General features: G+C 39.3%; 1 protein-coding gene across 2 annotated transcripts; it reads left to right on the top strand.

The window, feature by feature from the left end:
* Positions 1 to 1,449: 1,449 nt before the first annotated feature.
* otx1 (orthodenticle homeobox 1) lies at positions 1,450 to 10,925 on the top strand. Of its 2 annotated transcripts, XM_059323857.1 has the most exons (5): positions 1,450 to 1,533; positions 3,185 to 3,743; positions 6,337 to 6,526; positions 7,414 to 7,565; positions 9,111 to 10,925. In XM_059323857.1, exons 3-5 carry the CDS (start codon positions 6,430 to 6,432, stop codon positions 9,858 to 9,860), a joined length of 999 nt encoding a protein of 332 aa, XP_059179840.1. In that variant the 5' UTR covers positions 1,450 to 1,533; positions 3,185 to 3,743; positions 6,337 to 6,429; the 3' UTR covers positions 9,861 to 10,925. The 2 variants fall into 2 exon arrangements, with proteins under 2 accessions (XP_059179840.1, XP_059179841.1); XM_059323858.1 differs by lacking the exons at positions 1,450 to 1,533; positions 3,185 to 3,743 and adding an exon at positions 4,191 to 4,519.
* Positions 10,926 to 19,195: the final 8,270 nt, after the last annotated feature.

Raw genomic sequence — 19,195 nt, 5'->3', positions numbered from 1 at the left:
TTGTGCGTGTTTATAAATTAAAATTGGCGTTCGGCTTTTTTTTTTTGTTTGAGGTCGGTGCTGAGCAGGTTCCTCCGAGGAAGATTAGAGAAATCACTTTGTACCGAGCAGATGTTTTTTTCCCCCTTCCTCTCTCTCTTTGGGCCGCTTCTGTGCGCTCTGGAGACGGGGGGCAGAGCTGGAGAGGCTCGGTCACCCGCAACCAGGAGACGATGGAGAGACTGAAAAACTGTTTTTAGGTGCAGGAAAAAATACTTCACCACATCAAATGTACCCTTTTCTTGCACGACTTCTTTGATGCCAAATTAAAGATTTAACAATGTCCCTGCGATAAAAAAAAAAAAATAAAAAAAATAACATGAAATAAAAAAAGAATGTCTGCGGCTGAACCTCCGCACCATCCCTGCGGGCAGCCTCCCATCCCCGATTAAAGCAGGAAAATAGGTTGTGACAGGAGACGTCCTCCCCGGCCTTTCTAATACTTTCAAATTAATTTGCTGATTCGTTTCTTCTCTGCTTGGGACCGGACTGTACGTGCACATTACGCACTCTACGTCCCCCGAGGCGCTTTGTTTTAGTTTGTATTATAGCAGCATTTATCACGAGGGGTCTGTAATCTGCAGGAGAAAAAGCGAAGAGCCAAAACTGTGAAGGACGGTTTTTTTCCCTCGGTGTGTGTGTGTGGGTGTGTGTGTGTGTGTGTGGGAAACCTTTAATATTAATCACAACACCTATCACTTCTACATAGATTAAACGTTGTTATATAAATAGTTTCTATATTCTTTTAGAAACTGATTTATTTTAGAAATGTTCATGTGTAAAACTTGACTTCAACTCCTGAATTTGACTAAAAGTGTTGACGTTCTTCCTCTTTTAAATCCACAAAACTGATTTCCTTCATTTAAAATCACTACATGTTTGCCTAAGGCATAATAAAATCATTTCAGCAGATAAATGCAATATTTTAACATTTTTCTTTTAAAACAATGCAGACTAAAATGACAGGTGGAGAGCTATCTTACCTCCGCAGCATCACTCGGGCGTCTTTAATGCTCCTGATCAAGCAGGAGTGAAAAACATTTGGAGTCAGTTTCCTATTTTTCGGTGAATAAAGAGCGACGCGCTGCGTAAAAGACGGCGGTGCCTCGGCGCTGCTGTGCAGCTGAGGATCCTTCAACTGAATGGATTATCTCCTGAGCTTTGATGTCTCCTGGCCTCACCTCACAGGTGCTGAGCGCCGCTCGGCCTCTTGCATTACTTCCTTTTCCCCCGCCGCCGTCCAAAAAACTGCACCTGAGGGAGCCCGGGTCTCTGCGTGCAGCGCCGGGGCTCCTACAGCACTGTGTTTTATGCATCATCGTTTTAATAAGCACCGACAACATCCCCGCAGATCCCCGCTTCCAATCCTGCCGGCTGAAGGGACAAAACTTTTCCCCCTCCTCTCCTCGCCGCCTAATCCCAGGCTTTACCAGCTCAGCATTAAGAAAATTCAACTGCAATTTGGGATTAGACAAAATACTCTTATTACAAAAGGTTGGTGCAACTTGATAACTTGATACTTGTTCAGGGGTTTATCTCGGGGTCTTACTCACATCGAGAGAGGAAGAAGAGAAAAAAAAAACAAGAAATGTAGGGGAAATGTCAGAATAACCCGACTCTTTTGTGTTGTGAGGGCCATATTTGTTGAATGGCCTTTTTGCATAATTTAGCTGTGTGTGTGTGTGTGTGTGTGTAGAGTAGAGGAGGGGTTGGTGGTATTTTTGGTCAGACCCTCCACGGGCCCTCTCTGACTGCTCGGACTTCAGATGTGGTGGAAATAAATGGGGAAAAAAGGTGCGTAAAAGTGTTTGACCTCCAGTCAGCAGCTGGGCAACACAAATCAATTAACCTTAAAAAGCATCTCTTTACGACGCATCTTCTCTCTGAGCGTCACCTGTCTTCATATCACCTCAGTCATACATCTGTACACACTTCACTGTCACTTTTCGCTTATTTTTGCGTTTTATTTTGGCCTCCGTGCGTAAAAACATGGATATTAAGGTGCGTTTACGTGCATTTTGGTGCGTTCAGGCGCCCTTTAAAGTAGCATCACTACAGGCCTCCACACATCCACTATTGATGTCTAAGTTTCTCTGTCAAAGTGCTCTCGTCGATGACTTTTAAGTCTTTTTGAGGCCTCCACTTTGATTCTCCTCCTCTCACACACACACACACACACGTAAAAAAAAAAAAAAATGTAATTTCCATCCGTGCAGCTTCTCTCTCTGAACATTAGCTCGCTTTCAGCTCAGGCCTCACTTACACAAGTTTTTTTTTTTTTTTGCAGAGATGCACAAAGGATAAACCGAGCTGCATCACCACGACCCTCACTGACACACACAAAAAACAGAAAAGAAAATGTTTTGTGCGTTTTAACACATTTAAAGACAGCGACATATAAAGTGCAGGATTTCAGTGACCGCAGCTTTTTGGTTTTCTTCTTCTGCGGATTCTTCTTTTTCCTCCGCACTGAGTTTGAGGTCTATCCCTATTAAACTTTACGTCAACCATCCTCAAATGTAATTCTAAATGGGGATTAGACCTCATTAATATTCATGAGGACTGGTGTGTGTGTGTGTGTGTGTGTGTGTGTGTGAAGAGAGAGAGAGGGAGAGAGAGAGAGAGCAAGAGGAGGGGGGTGTTTCACAATAAAATCAAAATGGATAAATTTAACTTCCTCCTTTTAATTTTACTTCTCACATTTTTAAAGCGACGAAATATAATCTGAGAGGAATTAACAGTAATAATAGCAGCATTAATAAATAAAAAAAGCTGCTGAAGCTTTTCAGGCCTTTCAGGAAATGTTTTTACGGGTGCTAATAACTAAATGCAGCTTTCTGCTTTCTGTCAAACTAAACACCCTTTCAAACATTTTTAAGCCTAAGAACAGCTATTTTATTTATTTCTAAACATGTGATTTTTATTCAATTTAACACCGGATTTTATGATTTTACGCAAATAAAACACGACTTTAGGCTTTTTGCAAATCTTTTAGAAGAAAGTAGATGGAGGAAAAGTACAGATTTATTTTTCTGACATGATTAGATGCAGCCAGTGTTCTTTTGAGCTGCGTGAAGGTAATAAAATAAGAAACTCTTCCTGTAAAATATCTTATTTTACGCACACTCTCTTATTTCTCCTGCAGGCCTGAGAAACATTTCCATCTTTTTAAAAAACCTCTCTTTGGTTCGTCTGGTCTCGGGACTGGGATCGAGAGGAGGAGGGGGGTGTAAGTGGGAGTGGGCTCTCCCGGCAGCCTCTGCGCGCCCATAGGCCGCCCCCGCCGTCCGTCAGCCCGGGGACGCGCGCCGATTGGCTGCAGGAGGCGGATCCGCAGGTGTCCTCCGCTCATAGAGGCGCAGGGCGGAGAGAAGGTGATCAATCTCCATCCGTCTCCATTAGAAATCACCTTAACACTCTGACAGACAGCGACAAGCCCCCTGAAAGCAAATGAGTTTGATTTATTTGGCTGCAAAAACACCCGGAACCGCACCGAGGACCGCGGTGACGCCCGCGTGTTGATCACTGCGTGTTTTTCTCCGTGATGCTGCGCGGTTTTGCACACTGTTGTTGTTTGTTTTTGAGCGAGTCTGCCGCTGTTTGAGTTTTGTGCCCTGCAGACTTCCTACTGCTGGATAATTTTACTGCTGCTCGCCTCTTGTGGCTCCGAGAGCTCGGGAGAAGGGAAGAGGAGAAAAAACAAGGTAAAGTTTCATGTATTTACTCATATAAAGTGGATTATTTTTAAATGTGCGCACACTTTTAACTCCGAGCTACAAAACTGTGAACAGGAGCAGCTAAAAGCGACAGAAAAGTCACTTTTTATGAACGCATTTTCACTGTGACATGCGGAGTGAATGATTTCAATTTGCACCACTGCTCGTTTGTGCATTTTTTAGTGGATATATCAATTAATCCGCACCGTGGAGGACTTCGACCTGCACTGGATAAATTGAGTCAACTTCCTCCGGAATAGATAATTTTCATATTTCTATTCCAATTCATTCCTGCGAGTTTTTTTTTATTTGAGAGCAATTGGCCATTAAAGCGTTTGAAGCACTTAGTAGATAATTGGAGAGGCGTGTTTTGGTTTTTGTTAATTTATTTTGCTGATAAGAGCCCTTCTGAAACGCTCTCTCCCCGGAGGTCTAATCTAAATTCTAATTGAGTTCATTTGCACCGAGATCTCGCCTTTTCACTCCGGCCTGGCAGGGCTGGAAATGCGGTTTAAACAAGCCGCTGGAATACACGTTTGGGTAGTTCAGGTTTGGTTTGGTCAGTTAGGAGCTCATTGTTAAAATAATCTCCTCTTCAGAGACACTAATTTAATTCACACGCCTTAAACTGCAGGGTGTTTTTTTCTGTAAGGTAATTCTTCACTTAGAGGTAAAAATCAAACTTTGAAATCAGCTTATAAAAATAGATTTCACTCTTTCAAACCTACACCAGGATTATTAGAGTTTTCTGAATGTAAATGCAGGTAAATGTTATCTTTAACAGTTGTTGATTGTTGAATTAGTGGATTGAGATAAACTTGTTTTATTTTCTGCATTTGCTGAGGAGATGTTTGTTCATTTCGACCTAAATGTTATCTTAAATTCAGGCGTATTTACTGAGAGAAACAAAGAAACAAACAACAAAAAGTACATACACTGTAATTAAACAGGCTAAATACAAGTAAAAGAAAGGGATTAAAATCATAGCTGTGCTTTACAGAATTTATTAATGTATCATTCGTATTTGGATCTGGTTAAAACAAAGAAGTGGAAAAAGAATTTAATGTTTTTCCAATGGAGTTTGGTTCTTTTTCTCCTGAGCGTTAAAAAAGAAGGAAACTTGCACATTTAAGGAAGACTTCGGCTAATTTATCCCACAAAAAGTCAAATTGATTCCTCAAATCTTATTCTAGAGAATAGTATAAATTAAGTTCCAGGCAGAGTTGTTTTATTTAGTGTGTTTGTATTCTGCTGTGGACTGAGTATAGTTTCAGCAGCTCTGAGGAGCCACAGGAGCCTGTTTTGTGGTCAAAATACACACAAAGTCTGACGACCCGAAACAAACAGAATGACCGAGGACAGAAAGACTTCAGACAACAGCAGCTGTGATTTTTTTTATAGATTATCAAACCACATCCATAATCCATCCACATTTTTTTTTAAACACGTCTCTGTGTGTGTAAGTGCAGGCCTTCACACAGACACACACATACACACACACCAAACACACACATTTTATGCAGGAGGCTACGGGTTTAAAAACTAGTGTTTAACTTTACACTAGGCTATTTTATTATTAAATATATTGATTATGCTATAGTGAGAACAATTGATAATTCTGCTGTTGTTGTTTTTTTTAACAATCTAAAAAAGATGAGATTTCTTTTTTAAATTCCTCTTTCAGCATTTAATTTTTGACTTTAAAAGTGACTTTTTTTTTTACTAAGTCACACTAAGGATTGGCCATGTAAATGTTGCATTACATAACGGAGGCCGCCTATATTGATTTAATTATTAATTACTGTTTGAGAAAGAGGATTTCGATTTTTTTTCTCATGTAAAAGCAGAAAAGTTCGCAGGTTTTACCACAATTGAAAACGTATTATTTTAAAAATAATTTAATTAATTTAATTTAATTTAAAATAGCCTACTAAGAATTATTATAGATATTCAGCAGGTAGGAGATGGTTTATTGGTCAATAAAAATAAATAACAAAACAGACAAACACAAATGGAAACAATTTATTTTTTCAGATAGCGTTTTTACAAATGCCTGCATCAGTTTCTTATGTGTTTTATTTGCAATCTCAATTGATTTGAGTTAGTTAAAATGTAAAAGGAGTCTGGTGTGTAGATGAAAAGCTGTCAGTTTGCGGCTCTTATTTCCCTCCGCTGGGGTCGTGAGTTGGAGCCGTTTGACCCCGGTTATCCTCTCAATAAAAACAACCCAATATTCCTGAAGGGATTTAATGTGCGTCTCTCCTCCTAAATGACCAGTTTATCGTCCACTAATTCACGCCTTTACATCCCACTGCCACTAAATAATAACATGATTTATTGGAAACTTTATGTAACGATGCTTCTTTAATATTTAATGTTTTGTTTCAGTTAGAATAAATCGGAAAATGGAGCGAGATTTTAAAAAGTATAACACAAAAGCTAATTTATAATAAGTGTCATGCATTTTACACATACTTTCTCACTTTTTTAAGAATAAAAAATGTGCTGTTGCATCAAAGCTTTTTGCCCTTCCTTCGTCCTTTTTTATAGATGTTTTTCTAATATTCTCTCCTGTGTGCAGTGACTTGGATCGGCCCCCTGTCCCGTCAAGCTGCAGCATCGGGGGAAACCGAACCACTGGCCTGAGCTGGGTGGAGCAGTGACCGCCTGTAGCATGATGTCCTACCTCAAACAGCCCCCCTACGGCGTCAACGGCCTGGGGCTCAGCGGCGCTGCCATGGACCTGCTGCACCCCTCAGTGGGCTACCCATGTACGAGACCAACACACACTTTAATGTACTTTCACACCTTTTTAAACCGGAAGGCACCCAGTTTTTGAACTTTGAGAGCTCCAGCCATCATGAATAAAATTAGCAAAATATTAAGATATTTATGTAATGACTCCATTAAGCAGTTTTAATAATAATAAATCGTTTAAATAGGTTACAACAACAAAAAACAAAATGTATACCCTATAAAATAAATATAAAATCAAGTTGACCAGTGCAAGTATGATGTGTAGGCTAATGTGTACTATAATTTGACATTATAAAATAACTAGGCTAGTATGTATGTATTAAAGTGATTTAAACTGGGTTTGCTTCTACTTTCATTTTCTTATTCAAATTTTAAAAGGAAAAATAAATGGGCCTTTGGTTTAATACTTATGAAAGAGCAGAAAGGTTAAAGTTAAATTGTATATATATTTTCTTCACATTAATGCATTTGACCAGTGTAAGTGAGGTATAATGTGTACTTGCATTGGCATTATAAAGTAAATGGTATGCTACACATTCAGATAAGATATTTAAATTGGCTTTATCGTCCAAAGGAGCAGTAGGCCTATTTATTTATTTATTTTTATTTTGGCCCAGTTGACAATAAAAAATAAAATAGGCCTTTTATTAGCTGCTCAAGCTTTTTATCAATGTAAAAATAAAGAAAATAAAGTGTTAAATTCCCTTTTATTTATTTTTACAATGAAACGACAGCAAAAAATAGGCTATATAGGCTACATAACTTTTCAATAATGGTCTTTACTAGACACCTTTAATTGATATTTAAAATAATCTTGAAATGCTTTCTTTATAAATTGTCAGTTTATTAACGTTTCTCCGGTGTTTTCTTTCTTCTCTCCGTGTCGGTTTCTTTCCTCCAGCGACCCCCAGGAAGCAGCGACGGGAGCGGACAACCTTCACCCGCTCTCAGCTCGACGTCCTGGAGGCTCTGTTCGCCAAAACCCGCTACCCGGACATCTTCATGCGGGAGGAGGTGGCGCTGAAGATCAACCTGCCGGAGTCCAGAGTCCAGGTGGGACACGGAGCATTAAGACTCGGCAACACACACACACACACACACACCAGCCAACGGTTAACACCGGATACATATGAACTCTATGACGATGAATTATGATATTAGATAACATGAAACACACACCATTTTTATGCAGAAATGCTTCTTTTTCACCACAGAATAACCAAATCATTATAATGCTGAAAACCTTTTATCATCTATTAAAAGCCTACAAGTTAAAAACAACGTTTGTCAAACGAGAAGTTGAACCTCGTTTCTTCCTATTGACGTTATAACATTAAGCGTTTGTTGCTGTCAGGTTGTGTGACACTTGTTACTCGAAAGTATTTAACTACTTGTTATTAAACAACGTGTTATAGTTGAGATTTATTTCTTGGCTTTTTACACTTTTTAAGAGCAAAAAAATAGTTTAAAACGCGGATTTAAATGTTCGTTTAGTTTGACCGTTGCTGTCTGTGTTGAAGCCAATTAACTGTTATTAACGTTAGCTAACTTAACTGTTGGCTAGCTGGGGTTAAATGACTTGTGCGTCAAATATCATCGATAAATCCGGTTAATATTCATATTTTTGTGGTATTTATAGCTACTATTTAATATTACCAAAAACATTTATTGTGCAATATAACTGGAAGATTGTATAATTAATCCATAAGAGAAATAAATGGTAAGATTTTAGGTCTCAACTTTGGCTCACTGTTTCAGTGATTTTGAAGAGAATTATGAGGGACATATTGATCTATTTTTATAATGTTATGATTATGACTGTTATTGTAATGAAACAGACTGGTTTGGTTACATTAATTAGTTACTAGTAAAGTAACTGTAACGCGTTAGTACGCTGAACGGTGAAGAGGGGCAGTTTAGCGGGATGGTTGCGTTCAAGTGTCGTGGTTATTTATATAATCTCTATTAACCATTTATTCACACATTGATCCATCAGATTAAACAGTTTGTACACATTGATGTAAACAAAACTGCATTTCAGATTAGAAAAGCTTATTTTTCACGTGGATCAGGTCGTTATTTCATTATTATTTTAATGCAACCTTACTGCGGGCTCTGTAATTTGATCTGAAATGTGGGATCTGTACTGAAGAGGCGAGGAATAAGACTGCAAATACTCACCAAACAACTCACTGGTGTACTACGATGTTGGACAAATACTGCTCTTGAGAGGCATTAGGGGAAAACCAAGGCAGGCCTCTCTCACACACAATTTGAGTTATTCTCAGAATGTGTGTGTGAAACAAAATGCTCTACATGATCCTACCCTCTCTGTGCTCTAGAGTTACCCTACTGTGTGGTGAAACCCAATAGCCTGTTATCTTAGAGCCGTCTACCAGGTATGAAATTAGACCCCTGGCTGGTCCGAGCCAAGGGGCCGGGGTGGAAATGAACCTTGATGGCTAATAACCCTCAATTTTCCTCCATAATGTACTCCCAGCATGGCCCTGGGAGTATCTCTTTTTTTTTTTTTCTTTCTTTTTTTTGTATGAAATGCTGTGTTGTTTGTGGTTGCTAACTTCTGGCTCTCGGTTGTAGGTGTGGTTCAAGAACCGGAGGGCCAAGTGTCGCCAGCAGCAGCAGAGCGGCAGCAGTGCCAAAGCCAGGCCGCCCAAGAAGAAGTCTTCCCCTGCCCGGGAGAGCACCGGCTCTGAGAGCAGCGGCCAGTTCACGCCTCCTGCCGTCTCCAGCACGGGCTCATCCTCGTCCTCGTCCTCCTCCACCAATCACACGGGCCCGGTGGCACTCAGCAGTACCTCTACCTCCATCAGCACCGTCTCCTCCATCTGGAGCCCGGCTATCTCCCCTGGAAATGCTCCTGCTCCCGCAGTGGCCCCGCTCCCCGAGCCAGGACCCCCTTCTAACGCCTCCTGTATGCAGCGTTCAATGTCAGGCTCCGCCGCCGCCGCCACCTCCTATCCCATGTCATATAACCAGACGCCAGGCTACGGCCAAGGCTACCCCGCCCCGTCCAGCTCTTACTTCAGCGGGGTGGACTGCGGCTCCTACCTGGCCCCCATGCACTCCCACCACCACCCCCACCAGCTCAGCCCCATGACGGCCTCCTCCATGTCAGGCCACCCGCACCACCACATCAGCCAGTCGTCGGGCCACCACCACCATCACCACCACCACCAGGCCTACGGCGGCTCCAGCCTGGCCTTCAACTCCTCTGACTGCCTGGATTACAAAGAGCAGACTGCAGCCTCCTCGTGGAAGCTCAACTTTAACACCACAGACTGCTTGGACTACAAAGACCAGGCCTCCTGGAGGTTCCAAGTCTTGTGATCAGGCTTTTTTCCCCCCTTCCTTCCTTCCCTCCCTGCTCGTCTGCTCCCTCTTTTACGTTCCAGATTAGCATATTGCTTGTTTTTAAAGACAAAAAAAGAGTTTATGAACCATATAAACAAGATAGCAGCAGGAATGCTCAGCAATCGGACTTTGTTTTTCTTCCCTCTCGTCCTCCACATCTTTTTAAAATTAAAAAATTAAAAAAGAAGAGAAACAGTCCCTGAAGAGAAGAGAAACATCAGGAGCAGTTTCCTGACGATGGGTTTTTAAGACGCTCATTCTTGGATGACCTTAAGAAAACCAAACTGTTTTTCAAAACTACAAAAAAAAGTCATTTCAACCAAACTCCTTTGACCACCAGCTCTCTGGCTCTCTGGATGGGAGGAATATTTTCCCCTCTGGTGCACCGACAGGAACTGCCTGCAGTGTGCCCTCTTTACCTCCAACCCAATCAAATCCTGTATAGTTTTTATTTCTGAAATTTGTTATTTTAGGATGACAGAGATTTTTAGTCAGCTACGTCGAGGGGCTGAAATATGTAAATATGTATTTGGGTCAGTTACAGTGACCATGTTTAGTTGGTGTTTTTTTTCTGAATTTGAAATTGTTTATTACCACTTTGGGAGTAAAAAAAAGAAAAAAAAGAAAAACCTGTATGTAAATCTTTCCAAATATTCCAAAGAGAACAAAAATTGGCCATAAAGTTCAGCTTTTATATACGTTGTTTTAAAAATTGAAATGTCTTGGGAGGGAAAACTCTAAATCTAAAAACTATAGATGCAGAACTATTCTGGGCGTTTTGTCCAGGTTACAGTTTGTTTTCCGGATATTATTATTCTAACCTCTATACATTTTCAAAGCAGACCTCCTCTCTTGGGCATTGTCGTGATATTGGACATGTTTGAACCGCAGCACTTGGCTTGATATTGGAGTCAGAGCATTTTTATTTTTTGGAGAGGAAAAATGTGCTCCAAAATGAAAGTAAGATGTTGAATGTATCTTTAAAGGCGAACCACCCTTACATACATGTTCATCCAATAAAGATCCGTTAAGTCATATTTATTTTCCTGTCTCAGTTTCTCCCAACAGGGAGTCAACTTTATTATTATTTTTTTTTTTTTAGATGCATGTACACCAGCAAATTACACTCCAGATTGCTGTTTTCTCTCATTTGAATTAGTCACACTTTTATTTAAAAGCTTGTTGAATGTTTTTTTCCCTAATTATAACGGGGTAAATGCAAATTAGCCCATAATTAATACAAGCCGTGAACGCGTGTAGGCCCCGCATTTCCATTTTAGAGAGCAGCCAGTTTTAATCCTCTCTGTCTCTGACTTAAATTGAAACACTAACATCTCCCCTCGCTTTAGGGAGACCAAGTGTCTTTTTAAACTGCGGCGTTAAAAAGCCCTAAATATTGAGCCGGGAGACATTTGATCGAGGCGTAATTGAATGCAGCGCTGTAATGGCGTGATAATTACTCCTGCGCCCTGAGTTGGTTTCTCCAAAATAACCTGCAGGAATTTCACTGCCTCTGATGCGGTAATTACGTAGGTGGGGCCAGGTTAGGGGGTCAGATGTAAGTGCGTGTGCGTGTGCGTGTGTGTGTGTGTGTGAAGCTCGCAGGCATAAACGCATTATAAAAGAGGAAGAGGAGGGGTGTGGGGGCTAAAAGAAAATATCGCGTCAGTTTTCTGGCAAGGTTGTTTTGGACGAGCATGTTTTTGAGCAGTGAAGGCCGCACAGAGCAGAGAGGAAAGTTGCATGCAAATTAAAATGCCCCGATTAAAAAAAAAAAAATGACGTCCTTGTGCAAGAAAAGAAATTACCCCCAAAAAGAGAAGCTGCTGTTGTTTTAATTAAGAGGTTTTTTAAAAAATGATTTCGAATAACAGTCGGACACTATTTATTATATATGTTCCAATGAGGGCTGCAGATAACTATTTATTCTGATTAAATCCTAAAACTTTATTAGACTCGGGGTCAAGATAAAGGGCATTATATTAGGGCATATTATACTTTGATTATAAAAACCTTTTCCGTTAAGAATCATCATTGTTTTGCATATAGGTTAGCCTATAAAATGTAAAAATAAAATAAAATAACCAAACTAATCCAACCCCCCAAATATTCACTATATCACATAAGAAAAGCAAGATATATTTGTTATTAGTTATTTTTCTGTGCATGACTAATCGATTAATCAACTAATCATTTCAGAAAGGCTCACAAGAAAAGGAAACACGTTCTCGTTTTTTTTTTTAAATGTATTTGATACATTTAGTTTTACTTTCGGGGCTTTAAAACACTTAAAATTCTATAGAAATATTTTAAATAAATAATTTCACTTTTATAACAGCTCATCATACAGAAATATGACAACTTAAGTGCTTTTATCTTTCAGGGGTTTAAACAGCTAATCATTGAGAAACATTGTGCTTTTAAATAAATAGGCCCTATTTTAATTTTCCGGGACTTTAATACAGCTCATCATAGCATTGTGTAGAAATAATTCAAGCTAAAAAATGTTTAGATGATTAACTGATCGTTAGGAGAAAAAAAACCGCAAAATTAATCTTTTTTTTTTAATGGCATCGGTCATTTCAAATCCTCCAAATAAAACAATGTCAAACTGCAGCCTGTAGTGAGGGGTCTAAACTTTGCCATTTTAAAGCCTAAAATGTGGGCACCACTGTCATATATCCTGTCGATAATCCCTCAGATGACAACCTGATCAGCTGATCAGTGGTCGATACATGTCGCAGGCCTCTCGCTGCCTGTGCAGAGCCTGTTTCAGCTGCAGCCAGCGTCTGTTCTCCCTCCCTCCCCTCTCTCTCTCTCTCTTTATGTAAATGAATCTCGCAGCAGCTGAATAAATATCTGCCGACCAGGACATTAAACATGTTTGCGCCAAGACGCGCAAACACCGCAGCGAGTGTCCACGGACAGCGGCGGATTTGTTCGGATTTGCATCAAACAAACATTTGCGACCAAAATCTTGTGGGATTGTTTAAGGTTTGAGAGAGAGACACACAGGTCTGTGAGGAGACAGCTGCTCACCTTCAAACGGTGGAAGCGTTTCTGAAAGAAAGGAGGACAGATCCGTTATTTTATGTTTCCTCAGAGGATGTGAAGCTGTAGACACACATGCAGGAGGACACGAGTTAGATAATTAAAAAGAAAAATGTTAATGAAAGTAGAAAAATACAACAAAACGCAGATTTTCTTGCTGGCTTGTGAAGACAGGCCTATTCTGGAGATAAATAACGATGAAAGCAGGGATGAGAGAAGGTCAGGCCTTCACACGAAATAAACTTAAAGGCTAAAATACTCTTGGAAATATATGTAATCCTGCTCACTGTTTAAATGGGCTTTTATTGTGAAGGATTTGGCTGATGTTTACAGCATGTAGGAAGAAAGTGCACCAAACTACAAAAGTGTGTACAAAAGAAAAATAAGGCAAAATGTATTATTTATGCAAAATAAAGCTGCACTTAAAAGTGTTTAAAGAGTTAAATACCCTGTAATACTTTGAACCGCATGACCGACTACTTTTCAGCAGGTAAATAATTTAATTCTCATCGCGGTTTCCTGCAGCTGTTTGTGCAGCAAACAGTTTCTTTTATTCAAATACTTCGACAGCTTATTTGCATCTAACATGTTTTACCCTTAAAAGTTAAAAGATCAGCTTCACCTTACTTAACTTTTGTAACATGCTTTAGCTGCTGTTGGATGTTAAGTATTTACTGTCAGGGTTAGACAAAATATAACCCCCGAAGAGATAAGAGAATATAGATAGAATATAATAGAAAAACAATGGAAAATTTGATAAAGACGAATTAAACCTAATTTGAGGCAAAACAAACTCTAAACAGCTACAATTAACTTCACAACAAAGAGCAACATCCTCATTATAAAAGAAAACAACCTGAAAACACATTTTTTACACATAATACTTCATGCATTTTTAAATAATGATTTATGCCAATGTAGAACAATAGTTCTATTGAAATAAAAATATTTTTGAGATTGCACTCATAATAATTTACAAATTGATACACACCACAGCTTCATTTACCTCCAGTGACTTCACTACAATGTAAAGGATTAAAATACACCTTGAATCAACAATAGGACTGCAGCTAAAGATTGTTTTTATTATTTATTTATTTGTTCAATGGTCCATACAATGTCACAAAATAGTAAAATGTCTATCCCAGTTTCACAAAGTCTAAAAGAACCAAAGATATTTAATTTAATATCGGTTATAAAAAGAGTAAGAAACAATTTTTTGCATGAAAAAGTACTTTAACAATTACTTCAGATCACAGTAGTTGCCAATTCTTTTCCTGTCATATTGACTAATTGATTAGTCGACTAATCGTTGCAGTTCAAATCAACAGGTATCAACAAAAGATCTTGAACAAACTGTACAGAAATATTTATCAACCTTCTGTGGAGATGTAGGAGATGAAAACAAAAACAGATGCACGAAACATTTTATCACAAAGAAAAACACACAATTTTGTTCTCAGACTCTACTTCTACCCTGATTCATCAGGTTGTTTTGTTTCCTGATCAGATTTTAAAAGTACAAAAAAAACATGTGTTGACACAAAGGTTGTCAAAAGCAACAATATTTCAATACTCTTTTCAGTACCATGTGTATAAAATTATACAATCTCCATTAATTATACATTCAAAAGCATCTAGTGTACTAAAAGCGATTATAACAACAAAGAACATCTAGTCCTGCAATGTAAAACGTGAGAATAGTAATAACAATATTAACTATTCATTACTTTTTGCAGCTGTTTTGAATAGTTATAGAGTTTGTTTTTAATACTAGTAGTGTATCAAATAGTAGTGTGTGTTTTTATCAGATTCACCTCTACCTTAAAAAGGTTTACAAGATGATGATATAATCCAATACTCAAATAGTTTCTGCTTTTGTTCAACACATTTTTTGAGTGAACACAGAGTTCAAGCAGCATGGTTTTTTTTGAGGATACTGTGTTTAGAGAAAGTAAAATCTTCCAATTTGATGATTTAAGCAGGAATTAAAGGTAATCACTTTTATCAGCATTTCATTAAAGCCTCTAAATATAAAATCTGATTAAATATATAAAGGGTTTTCCTGCAGCTGCACTCCAGGAAACAGCTGATACTTAATTTTTTAAAAAGCATGTTACTAGAGCAGTTCATGACTTGTGTGCAGGAGTGTGTGATGAGTGTTGTTTTAACTCGAGTTGAGGGTTTTCACTCTCTGTTCAATAGGACGATCGATCGCAGCGCGTCGCCTGTTGTCAGCTGTTGACCTTTTGGCCTCTCGCCTGCTCCGCTGACGCTTTCTGAATGTGGCTGGACTGGAAACTGTTGACATTTTGTTCACACTTGTCCAGGAGATGAACTGGAACTGAGCTGGACAATTTTTTTTTTTTTTTTGCATGAGTGGTTGTGATTTATATCTAGAAAACAGAGACAGACAAGACAGATAAAGACACAGAAACCTTGTGTATTTGTTAAGTTAAAGTGTGTATGTGAGAGAAAAGAGATTGGAAGGGACCAGCAGATGCACTGATAGCCGCCTGCATGCTGGGACTGTTTGCCTCTATTTCCATGCAGGACAGGAACAGACAAACTTGTCTTTCATTGGCTGTTGACTGTCGCCAGACCTTGGCATCCCTGTGTGCTCATAGGGCGGTACGAGGAGCGCGAGGTGATACAGAGGAGGATTATATTTACCTGCGAGGTTAATCTGGGGTCAACTGTACACCGACATGGGTGGAGTCCAGGGCACCGGCTCCGGTTTTTTCTTCTTCTCGCATCTTGTTTTGTTTAGTATCAACTCTGGGCACATAAAGCTCCAGATCTTCCCGTCTATTTTGTACATTTTTAAGGCATTTCCTGGTCCAACATATACATAATAAAGCCGGCAACAACCTCTTGAATCTGTCATCCACACATAAAGAAGGTGAGAGTGCCATTGGTTCCTATGAGGGGATTTCACAGTTGGGTCCAGGTGGAGTGAAAGCAGGTTAGTCATCCCTCCGATACCACCGAGGCACTAAGAGCATTCATGACATTCCTCGTGGGTTTACATACTGCAGGGTTAAGTTGAGCAGAGGACACATCGTCTCTCTGTGAGGTCCAGATTCTTTAGTTCATTTTCTTCTGCAGGAAAGTCCTGATTTCATATTATTAGAGTTGAAGCAGTACTCCGACTTATAAGGGTTGTTTTGGCCCACTGGTCACCCTACCTGATGGGAGGTTGGTCCAGGGTTATCAGATCATTTTGTTTACGATCAATAGGGAAAAGAATGCCATAAATTTGAGTTTAGTGATGCCTAGTTAATCTTATGAAAATAAATTCTGTGAATTTCATCGCTATCCCATTCAATTGTGTCAGTTTATGTAGCAGAGGTACATAAACATGCTGCAAACTCAGAGCTGTGTTGAAGGAGATCAGTGTTCGTGTCTTCTTTGCTTATGTTCTGTGTAGTTTTATACATAAGTCATTGTAAGTCTTACTTTGTTGTTTTTTCCTAAGATTTAACAAGGCATATTGTTGCCTAAACCTTAAGTAGTTCCATATTGCAACGTTCCATTATTTTGCAAGATGTCAGACAAACCACGTTGCTTATGTGTTTGTAAGAAATCATACAAATCTGTTGACAATATTTGATCAGATTAGCAAAATATGCATCTTAATTCTGTGTTTATGCATCTCTTCTTACATGACCTCGTTCCAGCCAGTCATGCTCAGTGCAGGCTCAGATGACCGATCAGTCAGTGGTCGGCAGTGTTTCAACTCCACCTTATAGTGTCGGCTCACATCTCTTGGAACCTCAACTGAGATTGTGCCAAAAAAAGTAGCAGGTACTATCTAGAACATTTGCGAATGGAGAACTAAAAAAAAGCCATTACATGCAGTAGAAAAACAGCAATAATGATGTCACCTTGGGCTGTGATGTTAAATAGGCCAAATGATTAATCAATTATTTAAAAAACTGCTCTAATGATGATGTCATAATGCAAATATTGAGCTGGTACATTGTTTACAATGTTAAACATCTTAGTTTAGAGTAACATTTTCACTGAGCAGAGTACAGCTGAGGGGAATGTCATTAGTTCTGCAGGTATTTGATCAGAGGGCCAAACTCCCAGAATTTCAAGCCGTTCTTTTGCAGTTTATCAGTAAATTAAAGGATGTGAAGCTGTTCTGAGGTCAGCGGAGCAGTCAAACACGTCCTTCCTTCTTTGAAGTCGTTGATGGGAAATCAGACAACAGTGAGTCGCTGAAAGCTGCTCAGAACAGACTTTTCTTCACTCTGGTTTTCTGGACAGAAAAACTCCCTTCACATCCGACTTTAGATGCTTTTTCTTCCTCTCGTCCACGCTCCTTGTGAATCAGTTGCGTCAGGGTAAGGAGGGATGAGTAGAAAGGTATTTGAGGAGGGTTTGTATTATCTCATCTGGAAAGGATGCAGCAGACCCCTTGTCCCAAGTCACAACTTGTCTTTTTTTCCTCTAAGCCCTGCAGACGTGGGAAAGCTTAATGGAGGCTTGTTGGCCTGCAGGCTTTAGTGTTTCCCACCGAGAACGTCGTCTCCGTGTGTCAATAGATTGCCGTCTGACGTGTTGCTCACATTTCCTCCTCCTCCCTTCAGCTGGTTCTTCACTGACAAATTCCTCTCCACACATGGAGCGACAGTGCAGCAACTCTTAAACTGTTCAATGACCTGCCATGTTATAATACACATATTATTGCAAAAAGAACAACCTTATTCATGACCTTTGACCTTTAACAATTCAATTTACAGGTTTTCCTCTGTAAAAGAAAGTTAAAAACATTCTCAAAGAAGCAGTTTATTTCGTTTGCTTAAATATATTATGAAGACAAAGAAATGTGCAGAGTGTTATACATGATGTGATGTTTATTTGGTGTGGCAGAGAAACTATAGAGAGACCGGTATAAAAAAATCTTAAATCCTATAAGAGTAATTTTTTCAGAGTTTTGGGGGTAAAACACCAGTTACAGACATAAAAAATAAAATATATATTGAAATACAAATGTTTTACATCTGAGACCTGAAAGAGAAGTAATGAAATTACTTCTGAAACATGTCAACAGTTTAAGATCAAAATGTTGATAAGACGTCACATCAATTCAGTAGAAGTCAGGAAGTCAGAGTGTGATAAAAAAGTGCTTTATTTAGCTGTTTTAAAGTGTCCGGGGTCTCCTGGACTCCCACCAGAACTAAAGGGTTATATACAAAAGTTGACAACTAATAACATTTATCTTCCTTTTAATCTCAGCTGAATCCATACATTTCTCTCTGACCTCAATCTGAGGTTGTTTTAATCACAGAGTGTCAAATTATAACGCTTTTTGTCTCACTTGAGGAAGCAAAACCAGATATGTTGCACTGTAATTAAGTACTTTTCTTGATGAAAAAATTATAGTATGCAAAGTACATCTCATTCACCGACTTGGGAACCGATAACTAAGAGAAACTTAACACTATTCTGTATTTTTTCCTGGGAATAAGATCCCTCCAATTACCCTCCGTTCTAAGTAATTTTGTCTCTTTGATGTCTTTAATGGTCCTGACATGTTTGTCTATAATATTTTGGGGAAATCTTGGCTTGTGGAGATTGGTGAAACAAACCTATAAAACATACAGCATCCCCTGAGGGCGAAGCAGCATCAGTCCAATCAGAGCCATCATTAGATGTGATATGGCCTCCGCAGAAACACTGCACAGCTGTTGCACAGAGGAGAGAATAAAAAAACAGATAACCTGGATAATAGCGAGTGCCGGAGGCTTGATTCATTTCCAAATGTTAACAAGGCCGTTTCACAGCTCCAGCACGCCGCGCAGTATGTTAATACCACTAATAAGCCTATCTCTGCAAGTCATCTCGGATGGCAAAGATTGGAGCGCGAGGCGGTGTTTTACAATACAGCTGCTGGCCACATTTTAAATGAAGCATAACTATTTATGATTTTTACAAAGCTGACATAATTGCTTAAAGGGTAACTGAGGAGAGGGTTGGGTTTTTGCACTTTGTTTTCTGTATTATGAAAGAAGAGATTTCACTGTTTGCATGTCAAAAAGGCTACTGTGTAGGCCATCAGAGAGATGGGAGGAACTCGTGCTCGCCTGTTAAGCAATTTTGCAGCTTTTATTCAAGCTGTCAAGCCAGACAATCAGGAGATAATGCAGCCTTGGTTTGTAAATTATAAACGTGTCAAGAGATGCACTAAAGGCAACGACAGATGCCACTTATCTCCAGCTGCCTCTGCAGTGTGACTGTATCATCAGAAA

Source organism: Centropristis striata, chromosome 20 (genome assembly GCF_030273125.1).
Source record: "Centropristis striata isolate RG_2023a ecotype Rhode Island chromosome 20, C.striata_1.0, whole genome shotgun sequence".
In the NCBI taxonomy this organism is placed as follows: Eukaryota; Metazoa; Chordata; class Actinopteri; order Perciformes; family Serranidae; genus Centropristis; species Centropristis striata.
Note: the sequence above shows the minus strand (reverse complement) of the source record. Positions and strands in the feature narration are given on the sequence as shown.